Raw genomic sequence first — 22169 nt, 5'->3', positions numbered from 1 at the left:
GGAGCATTTTAGGGAATTTGCTCATGCCATTCAAGATTTATTGTCACTGAAGCCACTGATGCTAGGTTCAGCTGTCAACCTGGAGTTGAGAAGTATTTCAGCATGTGTTTAAGTCTTGGTGACTGTGGTGAGACTCGAGCAAATGTTTACGCCCACTCTGCTTTCTTCAAAGTGGGACTCTACAGGGGAGCCCATTTCCAATGGTTTTGTGATGAGAGTCACTGGAGCTGCCTGGGGCGTGAGCCAGGGCTGTGCTTTGCCTGCTAGTTCACTACACCTCTTCGTTACATAAAAATGAAAAATATATCAGGGTGTTGAGGATGTCATGTAAGCTGAGCTGTGTGCTTTCCCTCCTGAAGGTTTTGCTTATGTGTACGTTACTGTTCCCTCTTCTAGTATAGTCTCCCCCAACCCTGGGAGGTTTCTGGGGAGCCAGGAGCCATCTGAAGCACAGGCCAGCAGGGGTTGCTGTAGGAGTAGGAGATGGAGAAAATTCACTGCATCCCTTTTGCAGAAACCCTCCCTGAGGGTTTGGTCCTGCTGCCCTCTTTTCCCCCTACTGCACCCAAGCTCACGTGGGCTCAGTAGTGAATTCCCAGCACGGAGTAGGTGTCTGTTGCTTACTCACAGCTTTGTGCATTTTGTACGTTCATAAATTAAATACTAAGTTTCATCCTTACAATGCTGAAACTAACTTCATAGTTGATATTTTGACTCAATAAATTTTAAATGATTTTTAATATTTATTGTTTCTGTAAAAGTGGACAGTGGTATTCATAGTGCTTGATTCCAGATGCCCATAGATTATTGCTATAGTATTACTATTTGTCACTCAAGAACTTGCTAATTTTTTTCAGGACTGGGGTGGAATTGAATTGGGAATGATTAGTTGCATCCTTTTGATTGAATGTTGAGTTTTTTCCCTTAATTCCTGTGAAATCACCATTAGCTATTTTGGCTGCAGTTCTGTGTTGGGTTGAGGCAGTGTTACATTGTAAATCAATATCTTTTCAAAAAGACTGCTGTAAATTGCCTAGATAGCATATGCATGGTTACTTTGGCTGCAATGCTGCTGCAGAGCCTGGATACTCTGCCTTTCTGGGAACTCCACAGGCAAGTCCATCATATATTAAAAAAAAAAAAAAATCATTTAGAAAGAGCATGGTATTGCTGTTGAATTTTAGACAGAGAAATATTGTACCCTCAGTGCTCATCTGTACCTTTAATATTTTACTCCACAGGGATTACCCTGTCTTGAGGGATTTCTTTGTTTGCTGCTTTAGATTTCCCCCTTTCTTAGCTGTAGTACAGCCGTACCATTTCAGCTTGCTAGTGCAGAAAGATGTTGTGAATTCAGTTGCTGAATGAGCCCAGCCTAACTGCAAACACTAACATTGCTAGAGAGATGCCAAAGAGTTGCAGGTGAATCTGACCTGATCCGGGCAACAGCAAAACGGTAAGATGGGGCTTGGTTAAATCTCTGGGACTAATTGGGTACTGGGGTTTCCTGTTTCAACCTGAATCCTAGTTATCACATGCTTCCAACTTGAGCAGGATTCATTCTGTGCATGTCAGGGTGGGTTTTCTCGGGAATGCTTAACATCCAGGCAGAGGGAGGCGGTGGGAAGCTGGGAACGCCACATGAGACCTCTCGGCAGCCACCCTGGTGAGATTCCCCAGCAGTACTGCCTGCGGTTTGTAAATACCAGGGAAAAGGTAGGGGAAGGCTTAAAAGTGATGCTTTTCTCGTATCAGCTTTGTATTTCTCTCTCTGGCAGCCTTATTTGTAATTGTATTAAGAGGGTAGTATGGGCAATTTTTTCCGATACATGCTTGGCTGAACGCCCTCTGGGACGAGTGAGTGAAGGACGTGATCAGCCACTTTTTCATCTCTGCTAACAAGTCTTTGCATCTTGCTAGACCTGAATAAATGTTTTTAACAGTTACAGATTTGCTTGGTGGTGGAAGATAAAATTAAAGTGATCCTTTATAAATACATGCTGTATCATGGACGTCAGAATATCTTTTTACCTTGTTAACCTCTGACGTGATTTTATTTCTCTTGTCTTTATTTAATATAACAAAAAGTGAGGTAGTCTTTTGGAGTTGTCATTCTTGAATGCTTATATAGCAGTGTGTTGACAGAGGTTTGGATCTTAGTGGAATATTTCAGCATATGAAAGCTTAGAGCAGCAGCATGTTCAGGGAAAGAGAAAAGGAGCAGCACTTACCATTAGTACAAGACAGATCTAAATGTGACCATAGTATGAAATTATTCGAATTATTTCTGATGACTTAACTGACAGCTATTGTGTTTCAGTTGTAGATCGAGTCCTAGATTACTCTCAACAGAAGTCCAGTGGAACTGAACAAAAAATATTTCACCATGTGTTCTAGTATTTAAAAGAATTGAACTGTAGTAGTAATGGTAGAGTGATATGTTTTTTGCTATTACTAGTTAAGAGTAAAAGCAGAGAGGCTCTTTTCTAGGAGAGTATGCTTTTCATTATGCAACATTTGAATTATACTCCAGGAAGAGATCAGTTGTATATCAATGTGGGATCAAATAACTAGTTTGACAGCGATTCATGTTTGCTTTTTCTGTACTCGCCAATTAAAGGGTTTTTCTTCTCTGTCACTGAATATGATTAAAGAGCGAAGATTTGGTGTTATAGCAATTATTTTCTGAAGGTTTCATTATTATTTTGCTGGAGTTCCTTCTTTAAAAAACACTGTGTGTACTGCAATATAAGTGATGTGAGGTGATCTCTTTCACAATGTATACAAACTTAATTTATATAGTTTTGTCTCAGAAAATAGAGTTACCTTTTTTTGGGGCTCAAGAATTGTTTGGAATGTTTTTATTACAATAATTATTTCAGTTGTATTATTTCTTTTTTTGTTTTTATGGAAGTTTTCCTTTGCTTATACTATGTCTATTAATAAATTGCAAATAATTGTCTAATGCATAGAAGTAATTCAACCACTTGTGTTTACTCCCGTGTTATACAAGGAAAGAAAGTCCAGGCATGTGGAATTTTTTTAAAGCAAATTTTAAATTACATTTTTCTCTTAGTATTATGTTTTCATCTACTTCATATGTTATATTTGTTGCTTCCATCATCTTTCTTCCTCGAAGTGTTTTTTTCTAACCAAATCTAAAACCATCATCTCTGTTTGCTGTGTTAGTACAGGCTCTAGAGTTCTCTCATTTTAGTTTTCTGATTTTAAGAAATGACTAATGTTTTGGACATATTTTATTGATAAATAATATTCCCTATGGTATAATGGTAATATTTAGTTACACACCGATCCCAAATTAACTAGGGGGGAAAATTAACTTACAGTGTGGAAAATGTGTCCAAAAGTTAAGAATGCAGATGGGAAAGGGAAAAAATATATAGTTTAATGGGTGGATAGTGCCAAGTGCTCTATGGAGATGAAGATCTTCTCTGTGTGGATCAGTTTTCTAGTTAGGCTGGGGTCTGTCACAGCAGGAGATAAGGGCTTATCTGAGGAGTGAGTGTTTGCCATAGTCTCCTTCATGTCCCTGACTCTGGACAGAAAGAACTTCAAGAAGTTGTAGCTGAGCAGGCTAGAAATCATCAATGTTGCATCTTAATGCAAGGAGGCTGACCAACCATTAAAGTCCTATAGCAAGAAGGGTCATCTAACTATCTTTTTTTTTTAGCTATTTTGTTGCACAAATCTTGAACAAACCCAATCCCTAAAACCTCTAAAACCAAACCTATGCCCACAGTTTTTGATGTTTTTCTCTCATGCTGTAAGCATGGGTGGGGTGTTTAAAGAGCTGGCCTCTGAGCAGGTGCTCTGTCTGTCTTGGGCAGGCAGTTCTTGTTTCTCCGAGAGCCCTCACAGACAAGAACATGGATGGAGCCATTGGTGGGACTATGAGCAGGCTGCAGAGTAGGTGTGCCTGGCTGGTCCCACAGGCAGCTGGCATGGGCAGCTCTGCTGGGCTCCAGCTGCAGAGGGAAGGGATAAAGGATTATTTTGTTCTTTAGGGGAAATCCTTGCGCAGTGCCTGCTGCCACGGGGCATTTGCCCCTGCAGGTTTCAGTAGCTGCCCTGGGCAGATCTTTGGGGTCAGCATAAGTTTACTGGGATGAGACTGTGTGGAAGTGCTCAGCCTGGGGCAGGTGAGGTTTGGGCTGTCGTGTTTGGTGACTTCTGTATAAATGTGCGTGTAGATGTGCCCCTTAAGGGTCACAGGAGCTGCTGGGCAGACACAGACAAATCTATGAGGTTATTTCCCTTTGAAGTCCCAGCAAGTCAAATATAGTCAGCTGTGAGGCAGTGCTATACTCAGTTTGTGAATTGGGTTTTGGATAATATTAGTGTTAAAATGTTCCTGAGTGTTTCAGGTACTGATAAAATGATAATTACAGTTTACAAAGCCTGTTGAAATGAAGAGGAATATCCTAGCAAATATTAACTGAAACAACAGAGAGTCTGTGCAATACCAGTTCTCCAAAGCCTGTTTCTGAACTAGAGAAAAGTGTAACTGGTGCTCTTAGTTTGGGAAGAACAGATTAATTACTATTTTCTGAACTTGAGTTCACTTAGGTAGGTCCATACTGGCTTCCGGAATCTCTGATTAGATTTTTCTTTTGGTACTTTGGAAGGTACATGAATTTACTGATGGTTAGTTAAGAAACAGAATCTTAAGGCCTTTATTTTTCTTAATACTGCAATCATAATGTTAGTGTCAGGACAACTTCTCCCAGTAGCAACTCCATCAGTCATTGAGTGCTTCTTCCACCTACATGGTGACTTCTGGGTTTTGGTATAGTTCAGTAAATACCTTTCTGTGATCACTTTTTCCTTTGAGATAAGTGTATTGTGTATTGTCAGAATTATTGATCATATGCATCTCTTTCACATGTGGCATATTTTTCACTGATATCCTCTGTTCCACTCTCTAATAAAAGCCTATATATATTTCTGGATTTAGCAGTTCAGCAAAAAGCAAGTAGTGAAATAGTAATTTTATGTAGTACTGAATGATGAATTCAGGGGGGTGATTTTGCGTTTTAAGATTTTTGAAACAACCCCATAAACACATAATTTTGCCTCTGTAGAAGTAAATTCCATGCTTTCTCTTTGTTGCTGGTGAGGGAAATGTTTATCATATTCCTGGGTGGATGGGCTTCTCTGAAGTTCCTGTACCAGTTCTGGACTGGCCTGCAGAGGATGCGGAGGCACAGAGTTTTATTTGTTAATTGTTTTACTCTGTGTTGATGTGCTAGTCAGAAATGGTGTGAAAAGTTTGGGTGGAGATTCTCATTTTATTTTGCAAAAATTTTTAGAATTTATTGTTGGAATTTGTGTAAGTTAATGCTAGAGTAGAACTTGCTATCTCATCCTGCTGACTAGAAGGTCTGTTGCGACTTCTGATTGAAAAATAACTTGATAAACTTCAGCTAGACAATAAATAAATATAAAATAATCTAAGTTTGTAACAAACATCATATCAGCAAGCTTTTGACTAGCCTTTATCATTCTGTCCTGGAAATTGAATACAATTTATGTCAGTTATATTTCATTTTTGCTGTGTCGGATGTTTTTAATTGAATATTAAATTCTATACAACTTACCTGAAAAGGAAGATACTGAATGTTGCCAAGAGAGTGGTGAGGAAATGAAAGGCATAACGTCTATTTATATATTGTGAAAGCTCAGCTTCACTTAATTCATTTCTGATACTTTCAGTATCATTTCTGATACTTTCAGTCTACAAACTTAGTGCGTTTGAATTTGTCCTCTTCCATTTTATTAAATCTTCATGTAAGAGCAAAGAAAATGTACTTAAACAGTTAGAGAATATGTGTAAAATATGTTTACCCAGACTTCCTGGTAAATAGTGGGAGTTTTAATGAACAAATGGGTTCTGTTGCTAAATGTTGGCTATAGAAATGTTATATTATGTCATGCAGAAGAGTTGTCTTGAAAAGTTCTACAGTTAAAGGATGGAGTGGTTGGTTTTGCTGCTGTCTGGGAAAGTGGTGGAACCACCCCCTAACTTTCAAGTTGGCAAGGAATTCCCTGTATTTGGCAAAGTAGTCCAGATACATAAAATTATATAATCTTAAAATGTGATTGTACTGCTGGTAGGCAGCTATGAAGGGAAAGCCAGGCAAAATATCTGCAATCAGTCTCAGTTTTGTGAAAGTTTTCATGAGAAACTTAATGTACTGGAAGGATGGAGGACTTCTCACTGATGTTCTAATGATAGCTGTGATTTTTGACCAATTTGATTCCTAGGATTTGTTGCTTGTTGAAAGTGATTCATGATGCACTCACAGCTTGGAGGTGCAAATTGCCACCAACTGCAGAAGGCTTGGCTGTTTTGTACTGTTACAGCTTTTTCTTTAGGTTGATTTGAGCATAGTCATAAGTCTACTACAGCACATATTTGGCTTGAACACATCAAAGCAGCAGCGGTGATTTTCACTTCTCTGTTGAAATACATAGTTTTTTAAAAAATTGAGCATTATCTCTGTGCTATTCATAGAATTTTTCTTATAAAATTGCAGTCCTTCTTATAATGAGCTCTTCTCACTATCAGTTTGAAACTTGTCCATTTTAAGTTTTAGATGTCTTTGTAAGAAAAGATATACTGGAGTGTTCCTCATATTCTGAATAACTTTAGATACTGTAATTTTCATTATGCCAGCTGACTCAATTCTGAATTGTGGGACATGGTATGTTTGTGAGCATAGCGCATATGCACTGAGAAACAAGTTTCATTATGCTTCTGTATACCTTTTTGCTTTGAAAGTGATTGTGCTGCTGCAAGTCTGACAAACCTGCAGTAGCTGCTAGAAAATTCCTTTGAGACTTTTCATTCAAGTTTTATAGAATTCTGTAAGCAGGGCATTTGTCTGAAAGGGGGGGGAAAAGAAAGAACAAGTTAAAAAAAAAAAGTCAGGTGTGCATGAGATCCAAACACAGAGGAGGACTTTTCATTTAATTGTTTGTGAAACTGGGCTTGTCATCCTCTTCTGAACTCTCAAACTTCCATGGAAGAAAGCAATGGAAGAAAAGTCATAGATGCCTGTTATTAAAATTTCTGGGAGATTGTGTTGGAATATGGGTTATTCACATGTCTGGAGATTACTTGCACAAGTGAATAATGAAAACTTGAAGCTCTTTTTCTGCCTACTCCTTTCCACTGTGCTGATTTGACAGAGGATACTTTGTCAAATTCAGTGGTTTGGAAGATAATATGTAGGGGAGCAGATCTAGAAACACTTAAGAGAGCTTGTCTTTCCTTGTGACATTGATCTGCATTGGAAGCTGCATTTCTCAAGCTGTAGGGTTGTTAACTTCAGGGATGAAGCACCTAAGAGCAGGAGGGATTTCTTTCTTGGTGCTAGAATGAAACTTTGAAATGCGTTAGCAGAATGAAACAAACAATTTTCATTACCTAGTTTTTCCTCTGGCTTTTTCTAAAGATAGTAAAAAAAAAAAAAAAAGCAAGGAAAGAAGACAAATGCAGAAAACAGGGAAGTGAATGAAATAGATTTTTGTGTATTTTTTTTCACATTAAGGAAATGGTCTGAAGGAAGAATAGCCAAACTAATTTATCATTCTAGTCTTTAATTATTTTTTCCAACATGCTTTTAGAGCATCTGCTGAAGATAATGTGAACCTACCATTGATTTGTAAAGGACCATACAGCATGCTGCTTCAGTGCAATGAGGGTTGTCATCATATCAGACTGAAGGTGGTTGTAAAACCTTTCCACCAGCAAATGCATATATTTCACAAAAATGATTACATGATCTGTCTCCTTTCTCCTTTCTTTTTATTAAAAAGTGCTCTTCAGCATATATGTGAAGAGCGTACTGTGAAAGATCTTGAGTAGCTGGGCTTAAGTCTTATACTGTCAGTTCCATGACCAGATCCGACCAACAGCAGTATTTTTGTTCCCTGCTTGTTAGAGGACAATTTTTATTTTAATGTGGATCAGAGGTACTTGGTGATAACTGTGAAAGAATAAAGAGGCTTGCTAGGGGTACGTAAAGGAGTCTAAAAGAACTAGGTGGAACCTATTTTCAAGGCATGGAATTGTTTACAATTTATTTTCTGAAAAACCTTACTGACAGCCTCAGAATCTAGCAAGAATAGGCATTTTGTTGTCAAGTCTCTCAAGATTTCTCACACTTAACATGGCAGTGGGAAGACTTATTGCATTTATGGATACAACTTTGATAACTTCATGATCGGGGGAGTGATAGAATAAAATTATAAACTTGTAAACCCAGAAAGACTTAATATACTGTTCGCACAAAACTACTAATACTGCACTTATGGAAAGAAAACTGTATAAACTTGCACTGGCACATGTAGCCATCTGTTGGAGCAGGAGGCTGATATGGGAAAGGGATTGAAATATTTTTTTAATCTTTATTTTTAAATGCTGTTCATATGGTTACAGAGGAGGATAGACAACAGCTACAAATGGGTAACTAAGTAAAAGAGTATAGAAACCACCTGTCACAATTTCATGGGAGAATGTTTATGTTCAGACACTTTCTCCACCACTCTGCTGGTTACCAAGGCATCCTTGGCTCTTGCTTGGCACTGGAAGCTGCTTCTCCCACACTGACACCTCTGCTGATCCCCTACTGTGCCCTCCTGTTTGGTTTACTGGACGAGTAAACCTCCTGCTTTTGAACACAACAAGTCTGGAAACAGTTTAATGGAAGCAGCAGCCTGGTTGCAATTTCAGGAAAAGCTTGCATGGCATATTACATTACCTGCCACTGTAGCAAATGTGAGCATTGCTCAAGTAAAAGGAAGAATTTATTTGCCAGGCTTTATTACTAACACAGCTATTGCCTTTTGGGGCATCAGTACAGAAATAGAGCAAAACGCCCCTTTAGATCAGCTCTGTTGAGTTTCTGTCTCTTTTCATGAACATTACACGCTGTCAGGACTTCGATGTGACCTTTTTCTGAGACCCTGTCCTTAGGTGACTCCTCCTGACGTCTGTTGTCACAGAACAGGGTTTTGCTTTGAGGACATACGTAGGCTTTTATAGACCTAAAATCTAATCCAGGTTCTCTTCAAAACTGGACCTTTTTTCCCTGTGAGGAGAGGAATATCAACTTTAATGGACTGAAAACTCACTTTTCTTAAGTTAGGCTGTGCTATGAACAGAAAAAAAATTAAATTTTAGAAGTACTCAGCTCTGCCTTGCCATGTTGAAGGGGCATAAAATCATGTACAATAATTTCTGACTTCAAGATTGTGCTTGATTCAGTAATTGTGCTAATATTTAGGTATCAAGTTAGCAGAATAAATATATGCTGTATTGCAGCTCTTGGTGGGTTAGTGGTGGTGACAGGAAAGAGCTATGTAAACACCGCACATAATAACTTCTAGTATAAAACATTATTTTTTGATACAAGTGTTTGAACTTCATTTAGATTTGTATGATCTTGGTATTCCTACCTCAGGCCTGATCAGTTGGCCTTTCTGTGAGAGTGAGTTGTTTCTCATTTGACAATTCAGCACAAACATTTAATCTGCTCATTGAATTCAGTGTTTCAGACAAACACAGAGAATTAGTGTCAGAGCTTCTAGTTCAAAAATTCTTCCATCTGGCACTTCAGTGACCTTTTTATATTTGCCTTCTTCCATATGACAAAGACAGTTGGTTTAACATCAGCTTCAACTTCAGAAATAAAACGGCCATTTTAGAGAGTGTGCCTTTGAGATGGGCTGTGGGAGACATATGAGTAAGTTTGTGCTAGGTACAGCAAGGGACATACCATATCCCTGGATACCATTTTCAGTCTCCAAGCTCTGTTTTCAGTTGCATTTGCTAGTTCATACCTAGCATTGCTAGCAATCTCTTCATCCAAATAAAGTTAAACAAATATTACACGAGAATATGAATTATAGTTCTAGGGGACAGTTGAGCCTCTTACCAGAGAGAAATGACAGGCCATCAGGACAGGAAAAGCAATGACTTATTGTACAACCTTTTCTTTCCTCACATCTTCTTTCCATCCCTTCTGCCCCTCCTCTCCGTTTTTTTCCCCCTATCTTACTCAAGTTCTCTTTCTGCTTATTTTAGCTGTGCCCATCAAATATTCAACCAAAGGGCTGGTGTAGGTGATTACAGGAAAGGGTGAGTGTGTTCAAGGACCTCTTTCAAATTTGGGCCTGATTGCGCTGGTAGCTCTGGTGTGAGCTGGCTGGTGATGTCGTGTAGCATTACATGCTCTACTTCCCTTTTCACAATTTTATTTGCTCCCTTATCTCATCTCTTGTTCTTCATAGATCTTTTCCTGCATTGTAGCTTTCTTACCAACTGAGCTCTCTCCTCCACCTGTTCATGTCTCTGCTTGTGGGTGTAGCAGGGTGACCCTGCCCTGGGGATGATGGAGAGTGCTACCAGCTGGACCAAGAGGAAGCAGACAAGATTTGTGTTTGTAACGAGAAAGAGCCTCCCTACTGCTTTGTTCTGCAAAGAGAATGAATCTCCAGATAGCTGCATTTTTATTTTGAACAAAACTGCTTCTTGTACTCCGGACCGTTTCCAAACTGTGTTTTATAAGTAGCAAATGTCAAATTCCAGGGATGCCAGAATCTGCAGATGACTTGTGTAGTTCTCATTTGCCATGGTACCAAAGGATGATAGAAAATAACATGCTTATAAATGGTAATAAAACCTCATATTGGATTTTTCCAGTGAAAATTAACGACAGACTTGCGCTCTCAGCAATTCAGCTGTTGAATCAGTAGTCACTTCACTATATATGTTTTTTTCTTCATACATCTCTCAGCTAAATGCAAGTCTTATTCTCTGTAATAATGAGATTGTTGCACTACCTTCCAGCGGGCTTTGGCTCTACATATTATAATCTATATCTTCATAACATTTCACTTAAAAAAGCCCAAGTGCTTTACAAACTTAATTAGTTCTCCCGGTTTCTGCTTGTGATAGGGGCAGGATCATTATTGCGAACAGAAAGATGGAATTGTTGAAAGCTTAAGTGACTTCTTTGCCTCAAGTCACTCAATAATTTTTTCATTTTTTTTTTCCCAGTGCATGCTAGATCTTGCATTTCCTTATATCTAGTCTTTTCATACTGTCTCCTGGAATAGTGCAAATGGGAGGAATTCTGATATTTTCTTCTGATTTTTCAGTAGAAATTTTCAATGTTCACTCTGATATTTACCCAACCAGTCACCCTTTTCCAAGATATACACAGTGGCAATGACCAATAGAGAATAGTAGATTGTTGGCAATTTTTTGATATTTTATGTAAGTCCATAGGTATTGGACGACTGAAGTAAACATTTGTGGTATGTTAAATGTGGGAATTAAACCCCAGGTATAATACGTCTTCCCGAAAGATGTGATGAGCTTCAGAATAGTATGTCTTTATGGTATACCAGCATTTTAAACTTTTTTCTTTCTGTGTGTGGTAGGATGTCTGGCCTTTTCTGCCAGAATTGATTGTTCTTTGTTACTGAGGATATCTTTATTCATATGAATGAATTCCACTGATACGGGACAGCCTATCTTTTACTAAGTACTGGAACAGGTGATTAATTCAGGGGTCATTCATGACTGTTTTATAATTCATGAACCATAAGGACTATAAATTAATTACATGTTTTAACTGATCAGTCTCACTCTTTCAATGCTATATTACTTTAAATAGTAAATGAAATAGTCCAGCAACCTTTAATTATAAGAATCCTATTTGTTTGGGACCTTTTGATTTTGCTGACAGTGATGAAGTGAAAAAAATCTTACATTGAAACTGTATCACAATAACTAAATCTGATACACCATTTATTATTTTCAGATTAATCCCAAATGCAGATTAAAGAGTATTGCTTGAGATGACATATAAGGTGATTCAAAGAGGCATCTTTATTTAGAAATGGTTCCATGAATGGTTATACTGATTTTTATTTATTTAATGAGGCTTATTATGGACTTTACACATGGAGCAAAAATGTACTTCTTGTGATTTCATTCTCTTAATTTCAACAGTAGACTTTATGGGAAAAAATTGGCTAAATGCAGACATTATGTGTTGAGATATGATAAATACCATGATGTTAGGATGGAGGCTGTAAGATACTGTAGCTCAGTGATCCGTAGTGATGTAATGATGACTAAGTCTGTTTATCCTAGAGCAGCCTTGGGATCTTCTGAAATTAAATGTGAGACTGGGCAGGAGGAACAGGGAAGAAAGGCTGTCCAAAGCTGTGTTGTTTTCTGTCATACATTGTCTTTTGATTCTGATCAGCAACTAAGAAAGCTGCAAGGTATAAACTATGTTGTGCTTTTTTGTGGTTGTAAGATTAGGAATTTTGAAGTGCTCTTTCTTTAATATTCTGACTCTTTTACTTCAAATAAAAAAAAACCCCACACTGAGAAACACTAAAATAACTTTTAATATCAAGCTGTACTAACTTCTGTGGTGCTGCATTTTATTTTGTTTACATTTTAAGAATCTGTAGTAGCTCAAGTAGTTATTGGAATTGACATGAATATTCTGATTTTATAGATAAATCTCCCTTTGACTATTTCTTTCCAAAGTAGATGAGAACTCTTCAGGCAGCTGCAAAGTGGCTGTTTGTGCTGTAGGTTTTAAGTGGCCAAATCACTTCTGTCTCATCATGTCTCTTTTTGTCTTATGTTTTAATTGAGCCTGAATAAATAGTTGTGGTGGAATTTTAAAAGTGGGTTTATTTGAGTCATCAGAGTTTGGAAAATGTATATTGTTTGGCAGCAGAATGCAGAACAACTTGGGGAAATACAGTTATGTATTGACATTAATGATCTGTATGTGAGAAATGTCATGTTCAGGATGCAGCATGTTCCTGGACAGGTGCTTGAACCACATGTAGACTGACAAGGATCTTTTTTCCAAGGCTGGGGTCAGGGACTCTGAACTACTAATACTGTTGCTTCACTGGGTAGGAACAGTCACTGCTATTTTCCAGATCAAATCCTTTCCCACAAGACACCATGTCCCTGGACACTTTCCAAGTGCTGCTTTGGAAGGGCTTTTCCAAAGACTAACTTCAAACACAAAAAATGAGTTTCTGTAGGACCCTGCTGTTCTCTGTGTAGAAGAGCAAGGCTCTTTAAAGGGATGTTTGCGTTGGAGTGAAGTTTAGTTTTTTCAGAATTTTCATCCTGGAACCAAAGTGGAGACTTTGGGTGTGAATGTCCTACATGTGAAGTTCTCTGGCGTGAATACCATTCGTTTCATTGCAATTGTTTTATCTTACCTTCTTTTCCTTTCAGGAAGTATATTAAATTCTTTTGTATCGTCTGCCCCTTGTCTCTGCCCCTCTCTCACTGTTTTTACCAACATAGTTTTTTCATCACACTTCTCTGAGGTACTGAGATTCCTTCCAGGTGGGAACTTAGATGGCACAAAGCAGCTGTTTCCTTTCTTATGTTTCATGTCTGGGGCCACCTAATGAACCCAAAGTCAGAGGTGGTGAACTGTCACCAAAGTAATGTTTGCTCAACAATCCATACGTGATACAGGGTTTTTTTGCATATTCCCTGTTATACCTGTAATAATCTGTAGTTGTTAAGTGTATTAAGTTGGTTGGCCTATTTTTAAATACTGTTTCCTGTAAAGAAGAGTGAAAGCATAAATGAAGATCCCATACCTCTATTCCCTGTAATTATGAGATCTGCTGGCTAAAATACCTCATGTGAAAGTGATAACTGTGGTTTCATTGCACTACCTTTAAAAACCAAATAGATTTGAAAATAGTATACACCTTAGACAATTATGCTTTGAATGTAGTTCGTGGTGGGAGAAGCACAAAATCATGGCAGTTCATGAAGAGGAAAGAATCACTTCAAGTGTTGACATACCTTAATGTTCACTTGTATGATGACTTGTTTTAAAGAAATGACAATTAAAACTGGTTAATGATTCACGCTATTTTCTAGACAGAGGTTTTTTTAAATGCATAGCATATTCATACTGAAAAGTTTCTTTCTTCCTCTTGATTGCATTTTATAAAACATAATTGTCATCTCATGCATGACGAACCAAGATGTTACTTGTATTTTCTCTACATACGTTTGAGGTTAGAACTTGTAATAGTTAAGGTGCCATTGATCACATCTTCATGTAGCACCAGGTTTTGACTCTGGTGGCATTTATAGCATCTCAATGAGTGTCTGGGCTCCACTGTTTTAAGTACAGCATTACATAGATTTATAGTTCAAGGGCAAGAAGGGGTAATGAATCATATAGATTGACTTCCTATATGTAATGACTTGATTAGCTTCTTTAGGTTTGTTTTTTATTCTGGTGACTGTAGCTAAAGCAAATAGTCAACAAAATCATCCGTTTTTGAGGCTGTACTGGCAAAAGATAGTTTCCAGTTCTTTCTAGATTGTCATCTTCACAAGGTGCACAAGGGTTGTTCTGTGTGTAAAAAAAGGGTTAGTAAAAGTGCAGTGCCTGCTCTGCAGAACCTTCGACTTATGTATATAGAACAAATGAAACGAGGTCAAAAGAAAGTCCTGTCTTACAGGGAAAATGGACTTAGAGGGAAAGCCCACAGGGTCACACAGGAGCATCTAAAAGAAGCTGAAAATGCATCTGTGTTCTTTACGACACATGCTATGCTTTTAAGTGGAAAATGGTCCTTAACTCTCTTATGCAAAAAGAAAGCTGGAAATAAGAAGGTGTGTTAGGCTTCTCTTACCTATCAGCAACGAGCTACCAGGTGGTAGACAGTGGTTTACAGTCTAACTAAGTATTTGTACATATCATTTGAGAGCCTGAAATTTCTAAGAATCACTTTTGCTATGCAGTACAATGGAAAAATGATATTTGAAAGGCTGAATGAGTGTTAAAAAAAATTAATCAAAGTCATACTGTTCCTAGAAGTGGTGTGGTCAAGCTGGTGAAACCCAGGATCATTTGTATGCACAGGAAGCTCTCCAAAATATGTTATACTTCAGTTCTTTTTGTCCCACTGCTGCTTTTTTGCATGATAAGTCACTACAGAATAAGTTGTACTGTTACCTGGAGCACAGGAGCGCCCACTGCCCAGGGGCAAAAGGAATTCTATTGTGCTCTCGCTGATGGAGGGAAACCTGAAATTAATGTGTCCTTAAGCTGTGTAATTCTGAGGTTATAGCCAGTACTCAGTGCTGACCTTTTAGAACTGCTCCTTTCAGATTTCACTGAAGAAGAATTTCACCACAAAGTTGGACTTGGCATATCAATGGCAAAATTTAAAACAACTGCTTAAATACTGTTTCTCTTCGGTGTTTTGTAGGCAGGGTAGACAGTTTGGAAATGTGTACCCTTCAACAACAGCATAAGCTTAGCTTTATGGACTTAAACCCTGCACTTTGGTGAGCAGTCACTTGGAGAGAATGTTTTATTTCTGCTAGGGAACTATTAATATTGGTGAGAGAGAAGTGATGAATGAAACTTTGCCAACTCTGTAGTTGCAGAGCAGGCAGAGGAGGGTGGTGAGCAGACCCTGCTTTTGCATTTCCCTGCTGTCCTCAGTCTTTTCCACAGGTGATGCTGGTATCCAGCCTGCACATCCACTGAGGTCTTTGACTTCTGAGTGGGGGGTGGTTGGTGTACATCTTGGTTTTAGTAATTTGCTAGTTGGAAGTTGGCTATTATATGATGGTAGTGAGGATTTTTATCCTACTCCAGATTCAGTCAAGTGACCTGAAGGTTAAAGTGTCTGCCTTCAATATCTAAAGTATTACTGCTTCCAGTAGACAATCAATAGAAACAAATATCTTGCTTCTTTTTAATGCAATGGTTACATGGCCCACATTAGAGGTAGACATGGAGATTTTCCAGTGGAAAAAGAAACTAGAAGCAGCATTCATGTCATTATTATCTATAGTATATTTGTAGTTGTGTACTCAAAAAATCTTAATCAGCTACAGGTGGTCTTGTTAGCTTAAAAGGAAGACAAGTGCAGCTTTTGAACTTTTTTTCCATATCTCCTATTTTCTAGGTCATAGAATTTCATAGGCTGATTTATTTGCATCCATGTTGATTAAGTAACATGGAAGTACTGCTATATTAATAGTAATTTTAACTTACATTATGTTAAAACATCTTTCTTGGTAGCAAGCATTGCAAGAACATGGATCTGGAGAGGACAGTGGAAAGTATGTGGATGCATGTCTGTGCATATAAGTTGTTTTAGGGGAAAGAAGCCAATTAGTTTTACAAGAAGGCTAATTAAAAATTCTTTGTGAAGAAACTCTTTATCTTTTCTCTCTGAAGTAATATATTACTTCTCTCTGAAGTAATAGTACAAAATTACATAATTGTCTTAATTTTGACCTGAGAAGGAATTATCTTTTAAAATGAAGGGGGGCTGTTCCTTTTCTCGGTTATAACTTACTGAAGTTTTAGTCTTGGAGTAATCACTTTAATGAGAAGAAATTTGAACCCTTGTAAAACCCGGTCTGTAATAGTAGTGATGTTCTTCATTAGAGTTGACCTGGTGCATGATCATTTGGGCAGATGGCACTGTGCAGGAAACATACTTTAAATTTTTAATGTAGAAAAGGAATCTTTGATCTACTGTTACAGTTGATCTTCAAAATATATATATTAAAAAACCCCAAACCACAAGGTATATTCACCCAGTATTTCTATAAAAAGTTGAAGTAAATTTGATTTCAAGGCACAAAATTCCTCTGGGCAAGATGGCAAAGAATAATTGATTGGAGAAGTTTGTATTGGAGACACTTTGGGCTATGGGGGAAGAGTCCTGATTTAATGATAATTTCTTTTTATTTTTTTCATGTTAAGTGTTTTATGACAACAAGTTTTTAAAAATGCTCTAGATTATGGGTGCTTGAATAGAATATTATGCTTCTTTAATTGTATGTATGTGAACAGTTTTCAGCAAATTAACACTGTCTATCCTCAAATACATGCAAATATAATGGAAAAAGTACATTGTGGGTGACTTTGATTTGTTTATGATTTAAGGAACCTTTTGTGTCTTGCTTCACACTTCATAACTGAAAGCTATGAAAGTCTGAAAGCTGAAACTATTTCTTTTCTTTCCAAGTAAAAGTCAAGTGTCTTATGGGTGGAAACAGAAGCTGAGGTTTCAAATACAACTCCTCACCATGTGATTTAAAAAAATGTTGTATATATTGGAGTGTATTAAAATTAAAACCAGAAGTGTATATGACTGGAGTTTCTAAACCTGCTGTTCTGCTCCTTTAGTTCTTTTGAACTAACCATAGCATATTTTGATAGCTCAAGCAGCAAGTGGCAATCTTTAGAGCTTGGCAGAGTCATACTTCACAGTAACAAAGAATTGAACTTCTGTGCTTTAGTGTGCCATTAAGCTGCAGTCTCACGTTTCAGTGCCTGGGAATTGATTTACTGATTTGATTTTCTGAGACATATGGTGATAATAATAATAACACTGTATAAGCATTATTTAAAAATACAATAATATACCAGTATTGAATCTTTGGCAAGCCAGTACCGAAGTGCGCACACAAACTACCACCATTTATTTTAGTTTAGTCTCATCCAATTTTAAACAAATGAAAATCAATACTGCTTGTGGATATCTGTGGCTAGATTGGAGAGAGAAGTGAAGTGGCATTGTTGCCACTGTACAAGAAAACACAAATGCTTGAATTTTATGTATGTTCCTCTTTTGCCTTTCTTTTTCTGGATTTTTTAGTGCATTGTACAAAGATAGACTTTTTACAGTTATGACTGTGGTGTGTGTTCCCTATGTAAAATGCATGTGTTATTTGCAATTTTAATGTAGAAATAGGAAATGAATGCTTATGAAGTTCACTGCCTTCATTGATGCTTATTGATGGATCAATAAACTTTAAACCTGTTAGAGTTAACAAATGCTGTTTTTGTCTTTCAGATATGTGTCACAAAGATGTCTACACGGAACTGCCAGGGAATGGATTCAGTGATCAAACCTCTGGATACAATTCCTGAGGATAAAAAAGTTCGAGTTCAGAGGACACAGAGTAGTTTTGATCCATTTGAGAAACCAACTAATCAAGTGAAGAGGGTTCATTCAGAGAACAACGCTTGCATTAACTTCAAAACTTCGTCTGCAGGGAAGGAATCACCTAAAGTCAGGCGTCACTCCAGCCCCAGCTCTGTAAGTGCACAGTCCTGATATCTTGTGTGTACCAAATGGTGGAATTAAGGGCACCAGATAAATATTTTCTTGCTTAAAAAGGAACTGATTAGTTGGAAACAAAACAAAAAGGTCATGGCTGCTATTAAAGATGTTTTCTATATATATTTGTAGTGTCATTAATATGATAGAATCAGAAAATAGAACTTGAAAAAGAATAGATTATGAAATTCCGGTCAGATATTAATTAGGGTGTCTTACGGGATTTCTCCTTATCCTGGTATTGCATTGCAGCTGCTATAATGTTTATGCTGCATATTTTGCAGAGGATTGCTTATTTGTGAAGAGGAATTCTTTCCCATGAAGTTTAGGAAACCACGTGAACTGCATTTTTGAATTTTAGATTTTGGTTTTAGAGAAACAGATCAGATTTTGTTTACATTTTAAAATTCTCTTTTTAAAATCAAGTAGTAAAAATAACATTTATTTCCATATCAGAAACTCTTGAGAGAGAGAGGAGAGAAAAAAACAACCGAAAAGAGTTTGGCAACACATCATAATTGTTTTATTCTCAAATATTTTGAAAGCAACTAGATAAATAAAATGTCATATCTTTCATGAATAATGCCCAGAACAGATTTCCCCCAAAAGACCTTCAAAATTATTGAAAAACTATTACTGTTATGCTTTGGCAAGAAAAATCCATAATAATGTGACCTTTGAGTTGAAGACTACAGATCTAAGCAGAATGGATGTACCACTTCCAATCTTATTTGGCGTGAAATAATTTAAAAGGTTGATTGACTCTTCTTTTTTCTTTTCTTTCTTTTCTTTGTTTTGCTCTGTCTTCTGGACATCTTCTGTCCACCCTACAGAAGTTTGACTGAATCCTGTCAGACTTCTAACAAGAAGTGACAGAGGTTCATTTTCTGTAGATGAGCTGTGTTTAACCCATGTGAATTTAGCGGGTAAGATGTCATGCCTCCAGGGGACTGTCCTTTTTAGAAAAGGTTACATTTTAAAATGTAACCATCTGTAGCAAAAACAAATTTGCTTTTTCATCATCGCCTGGCATTTTATAGCTGCTGCCAAAGATATCTCTAGTGTATTTAATCTGAGCCCACGACAAAGAGTTCTTACCATAAAACTTTTAAAATCATTAAGGATGGATGAAGTGGTTTGCACCGTGTTTACTTGTCTGTGATGCCGGATTATTGTTTGTCACCACAACTATCGATTTAAATGATGTGTTTTGGAAAGTCTTAAGGTTTTTTTTGTTATTAACTCACTCCTCATCTCTGCTGTTCCTCTTGGAAAGTGTTGATAATTTTTGTTAATGCTTTATGCACTTCTTTTTCTGTTAAAATTGAAGGATTTCACTTGCTTTGCTTCCAGAATTTTGAAGCAGATGTTTTTGAAACTGTGTTTTTAGCATCTTATTCTTTTCCAGAGGGCTGATACTCTACTGCATCCATACAATCTCCTAAGATCCCGTTATTTTCCTATGTAAATTATATTAATGCTTCCTCTACTGGTATGCTCTTGATTAGAGCCCTAGCTATACATAAGCTTTTGGTCATTTTTGTCTGTGCTGACTCACACAGACTTGCTGGATACAGGAGGTGCATAGGAATTTCTTGAAACACAATTCTCATTTCTTAGCTTCCTGTAATTCTCCCGGATTTTTAGAGCTCTGTTCGGTGAACTCAGTTCTTCCTTCTGCTTGGAGGCATTGTTAGTAATTTTTGACTCTTTCTTACAAGGAGTGATCCAAAGAGTACCTGTCAAGGAGTAACCTGTGGAATAATGGGAGTGTTGATGCCAATGAAGAGGGAAGAGCAGAATTTCTCATGAAAAGGTGATGTTAGCCCTCTGCTGATCAGGTCCCACCTGGTCCTGCCCAACAGACCTGAGTTCAGTCATCCAAGGCAGAGATATGATCAAGCTGTTCATTTCCTGAGCCTGAACACTTTGCCTTGGACGGTAGATGTTCTGATGCACATTTCATTGAGTGATACCTGTGTGATTAGTTGCAGAAATTTATCATTCTGTGGTTTTGAATTATACTTGAATTGACAAAAGGTTTGGGGTTTCCTTTTTTTTTCTAGCCATGATGTTGTCTAGCAGATGTCCTTGCTACTTCCTCTTATGTTCATTACTTCTTTTTATTCCATGTTAGAGGACTGCTACACATTCTCCCTTACTGAGTTCATACTTGATTCTCTGGAAATTTTCCTCTTGTATAGGTTATACCAGTCCAAACGGGCACTTCTGTTTCTGTAAATGTTCTTGAGCATGCTATGCTCTCTGGGTCATTCTGGCTACAGTTGTGGAATTGTGTTTCAGTTTTGGCTCTACTTTCTTTAGCTTTATTTTAAGATACTCTGATAGGTGTATGATACCTTTAATTTACACTTTCCATGCTTGATTAGTAGAGGAACTGAATTAGAGATAGGCTTCAGTTTACTCTCTTCCCTTTCATCATTTAAAGTCCTTTGTAACCATCAGATAGGGAAGTGATGTCTTACAGAAGGTGCATGGCTAAGGCTTGCAATTTCCATATCACTGTTTCTGCTCAGGTAAAAGTCCTTTGTCTCAGAAATAACATTTTTCAAGACGTTACCTGAAAGACCTTGTTTATAATGCCCTGGGGTGTTACTTCTGCTTTGATTAATTTCAGAAGTTTTATCACCTCTCTGGCAGGTATCAGCTTCAGTGTTTGGTGAAGATCACCAAATACTCTGCAGGTGGCATGTTACCCATTTTGTGTTTTATGTAGCTTTGAAATACTCTGCACCTTGTGATGAGAAAGATGAAACACACACAGAGTTTTGGGGAAGCTGGAACTCTGTGTTCCTGCCCACAGATTGTCTCTTGGAAAATAAATCTCTTGCTTTTGAACATGAAGTAATTTTCTTCAGTTAATGTCAGAACTCGCTGCAACCTGGTAGAAATCCTGTGTGGTTAATTAGTGCAGTAGCACTTTTTTTCATTTGTTTGTTCTTATAAGACAAACTTAATTTTTACACTTAAAACCTTTCCACCTTCTCCCCTTGGTCTGAACATAAGAAAACATCTATGAGAGTGATTTCCAAACTGCTTAAGCTGATTGAAATTGGATACTATTATGGAATGAATTTTCCAGCAGAACAGACTTACTCCTTTATCACATCAGTGGATAACTTGGAGATAGTGAAGTAAGTGTTTGCCTACCTGTGCATCACCTGTCAGCCACTGTTAGAAGGGAATTAGGCTTGGCAAATGTTTTCTCTGATCCATCCCAACACAATATGTGTGTGTGTATACGTATATATATTATACACATGTAGCTATAGTTGACTGTACTTACCTGTCTGTCTCTCTATCTATCTTATCTTTCTAAAAATCTCTTGCTCAGTTTTTTTTGCCTAGAAAAGGAGGAAACTTGCTTTTCTCCTTAACTGAAGAAAAGGTAAAACTACAAAATAAACTGGACAAAATAAAAAAAGCACAACTTAGAAACAAATACATACAAGTCTTCCCAAAACTGCACTGGTTTTGACTGTAATTGTCTGAAAGTTTTATTTGAGATCCATGCTCTTTTGGCACATGACCTTATTTATTTCTCTACAGTGCAAGGTGAAGTTTTCTTGCGTTCAGAGTACACATTTTATACACTAAAATAGTCCTTTTGCACAGTATGTAAATAGAATATTGCAAGTTTTATAAGCTAGCCATCTGGTCAAGATATAGTTGAGTAGTGATACGCATCAGTTTATTCTCTTTGAGTGGCTTAAGTTCCTTGGCAATGAATTCACATGTCATACTGAGGTATATGTCCTACCTTTCAGTTAGTTTTTAAAAAATAAATGAAGCAAAACACTAACCTTCTGCTAACTCACATAAATGTAAAAAACCCATTCAAATAAAAATAATTGGATAAGCAATGCTTTACTGCATTGACTCTACTCTTTTTGGGAGAGAAGCCTCTTTTCTATTTCTGTAACTTGTATTAATTTTCAGTTCTG

General features: G+C 37.4%; 1 protein-coding gene across 3 annotated transcripts in view; it reads left to right on the top strand.

Moving 5' to 3' along the window:
• The window catches only part of CDK14 (cyclin dependent kinase 14), a 313070-nt gene that overhangs the window by 64959 nt on the left and 225942 nt on the right, over nt 1–22169 (top strand). The window contains exons 1-2 of one of the 3 annotated variants that reach the window (XM_051802184.1): nt 1321–1456; nt 17938–18183. In XM_051802184.1, the coding sequence (XP_051658144.1) occupies nt 17953–18183 (231 nt within the window). In that variant the 5' untranslated portion in view covers nt 1321–1456; nt 17938–17952. Of the gene's footprint in view, nt 1–1320; nt 1457–1487; nt 1717–17937; nt 18184–22169 lie in introns of those variants that run through there. The other 2 variants (XM_051802183.1, XM_051802182.1) reach the window with 2 other exon arrangements.

Source organism: Manacus candei, unplaced genomic scaffold, assembly GCF_025592945.1.
Source record: "Manacus candei isolate 608988 ecotype Guabito, Panama unplaced genomic scaffold, ASM2559294v1 h1tg000056l, whole genome shotgun sequence".
NCBI lineage: Eukaryota > Metazoa > Chordata > Aves > Passeriformes > Pipridae > Manacus > Manacus candei.
Note: the sequence above shows the minus strand (reverse complement) of the source record. Positions and strands in the feature narration are given on the sequence as shown.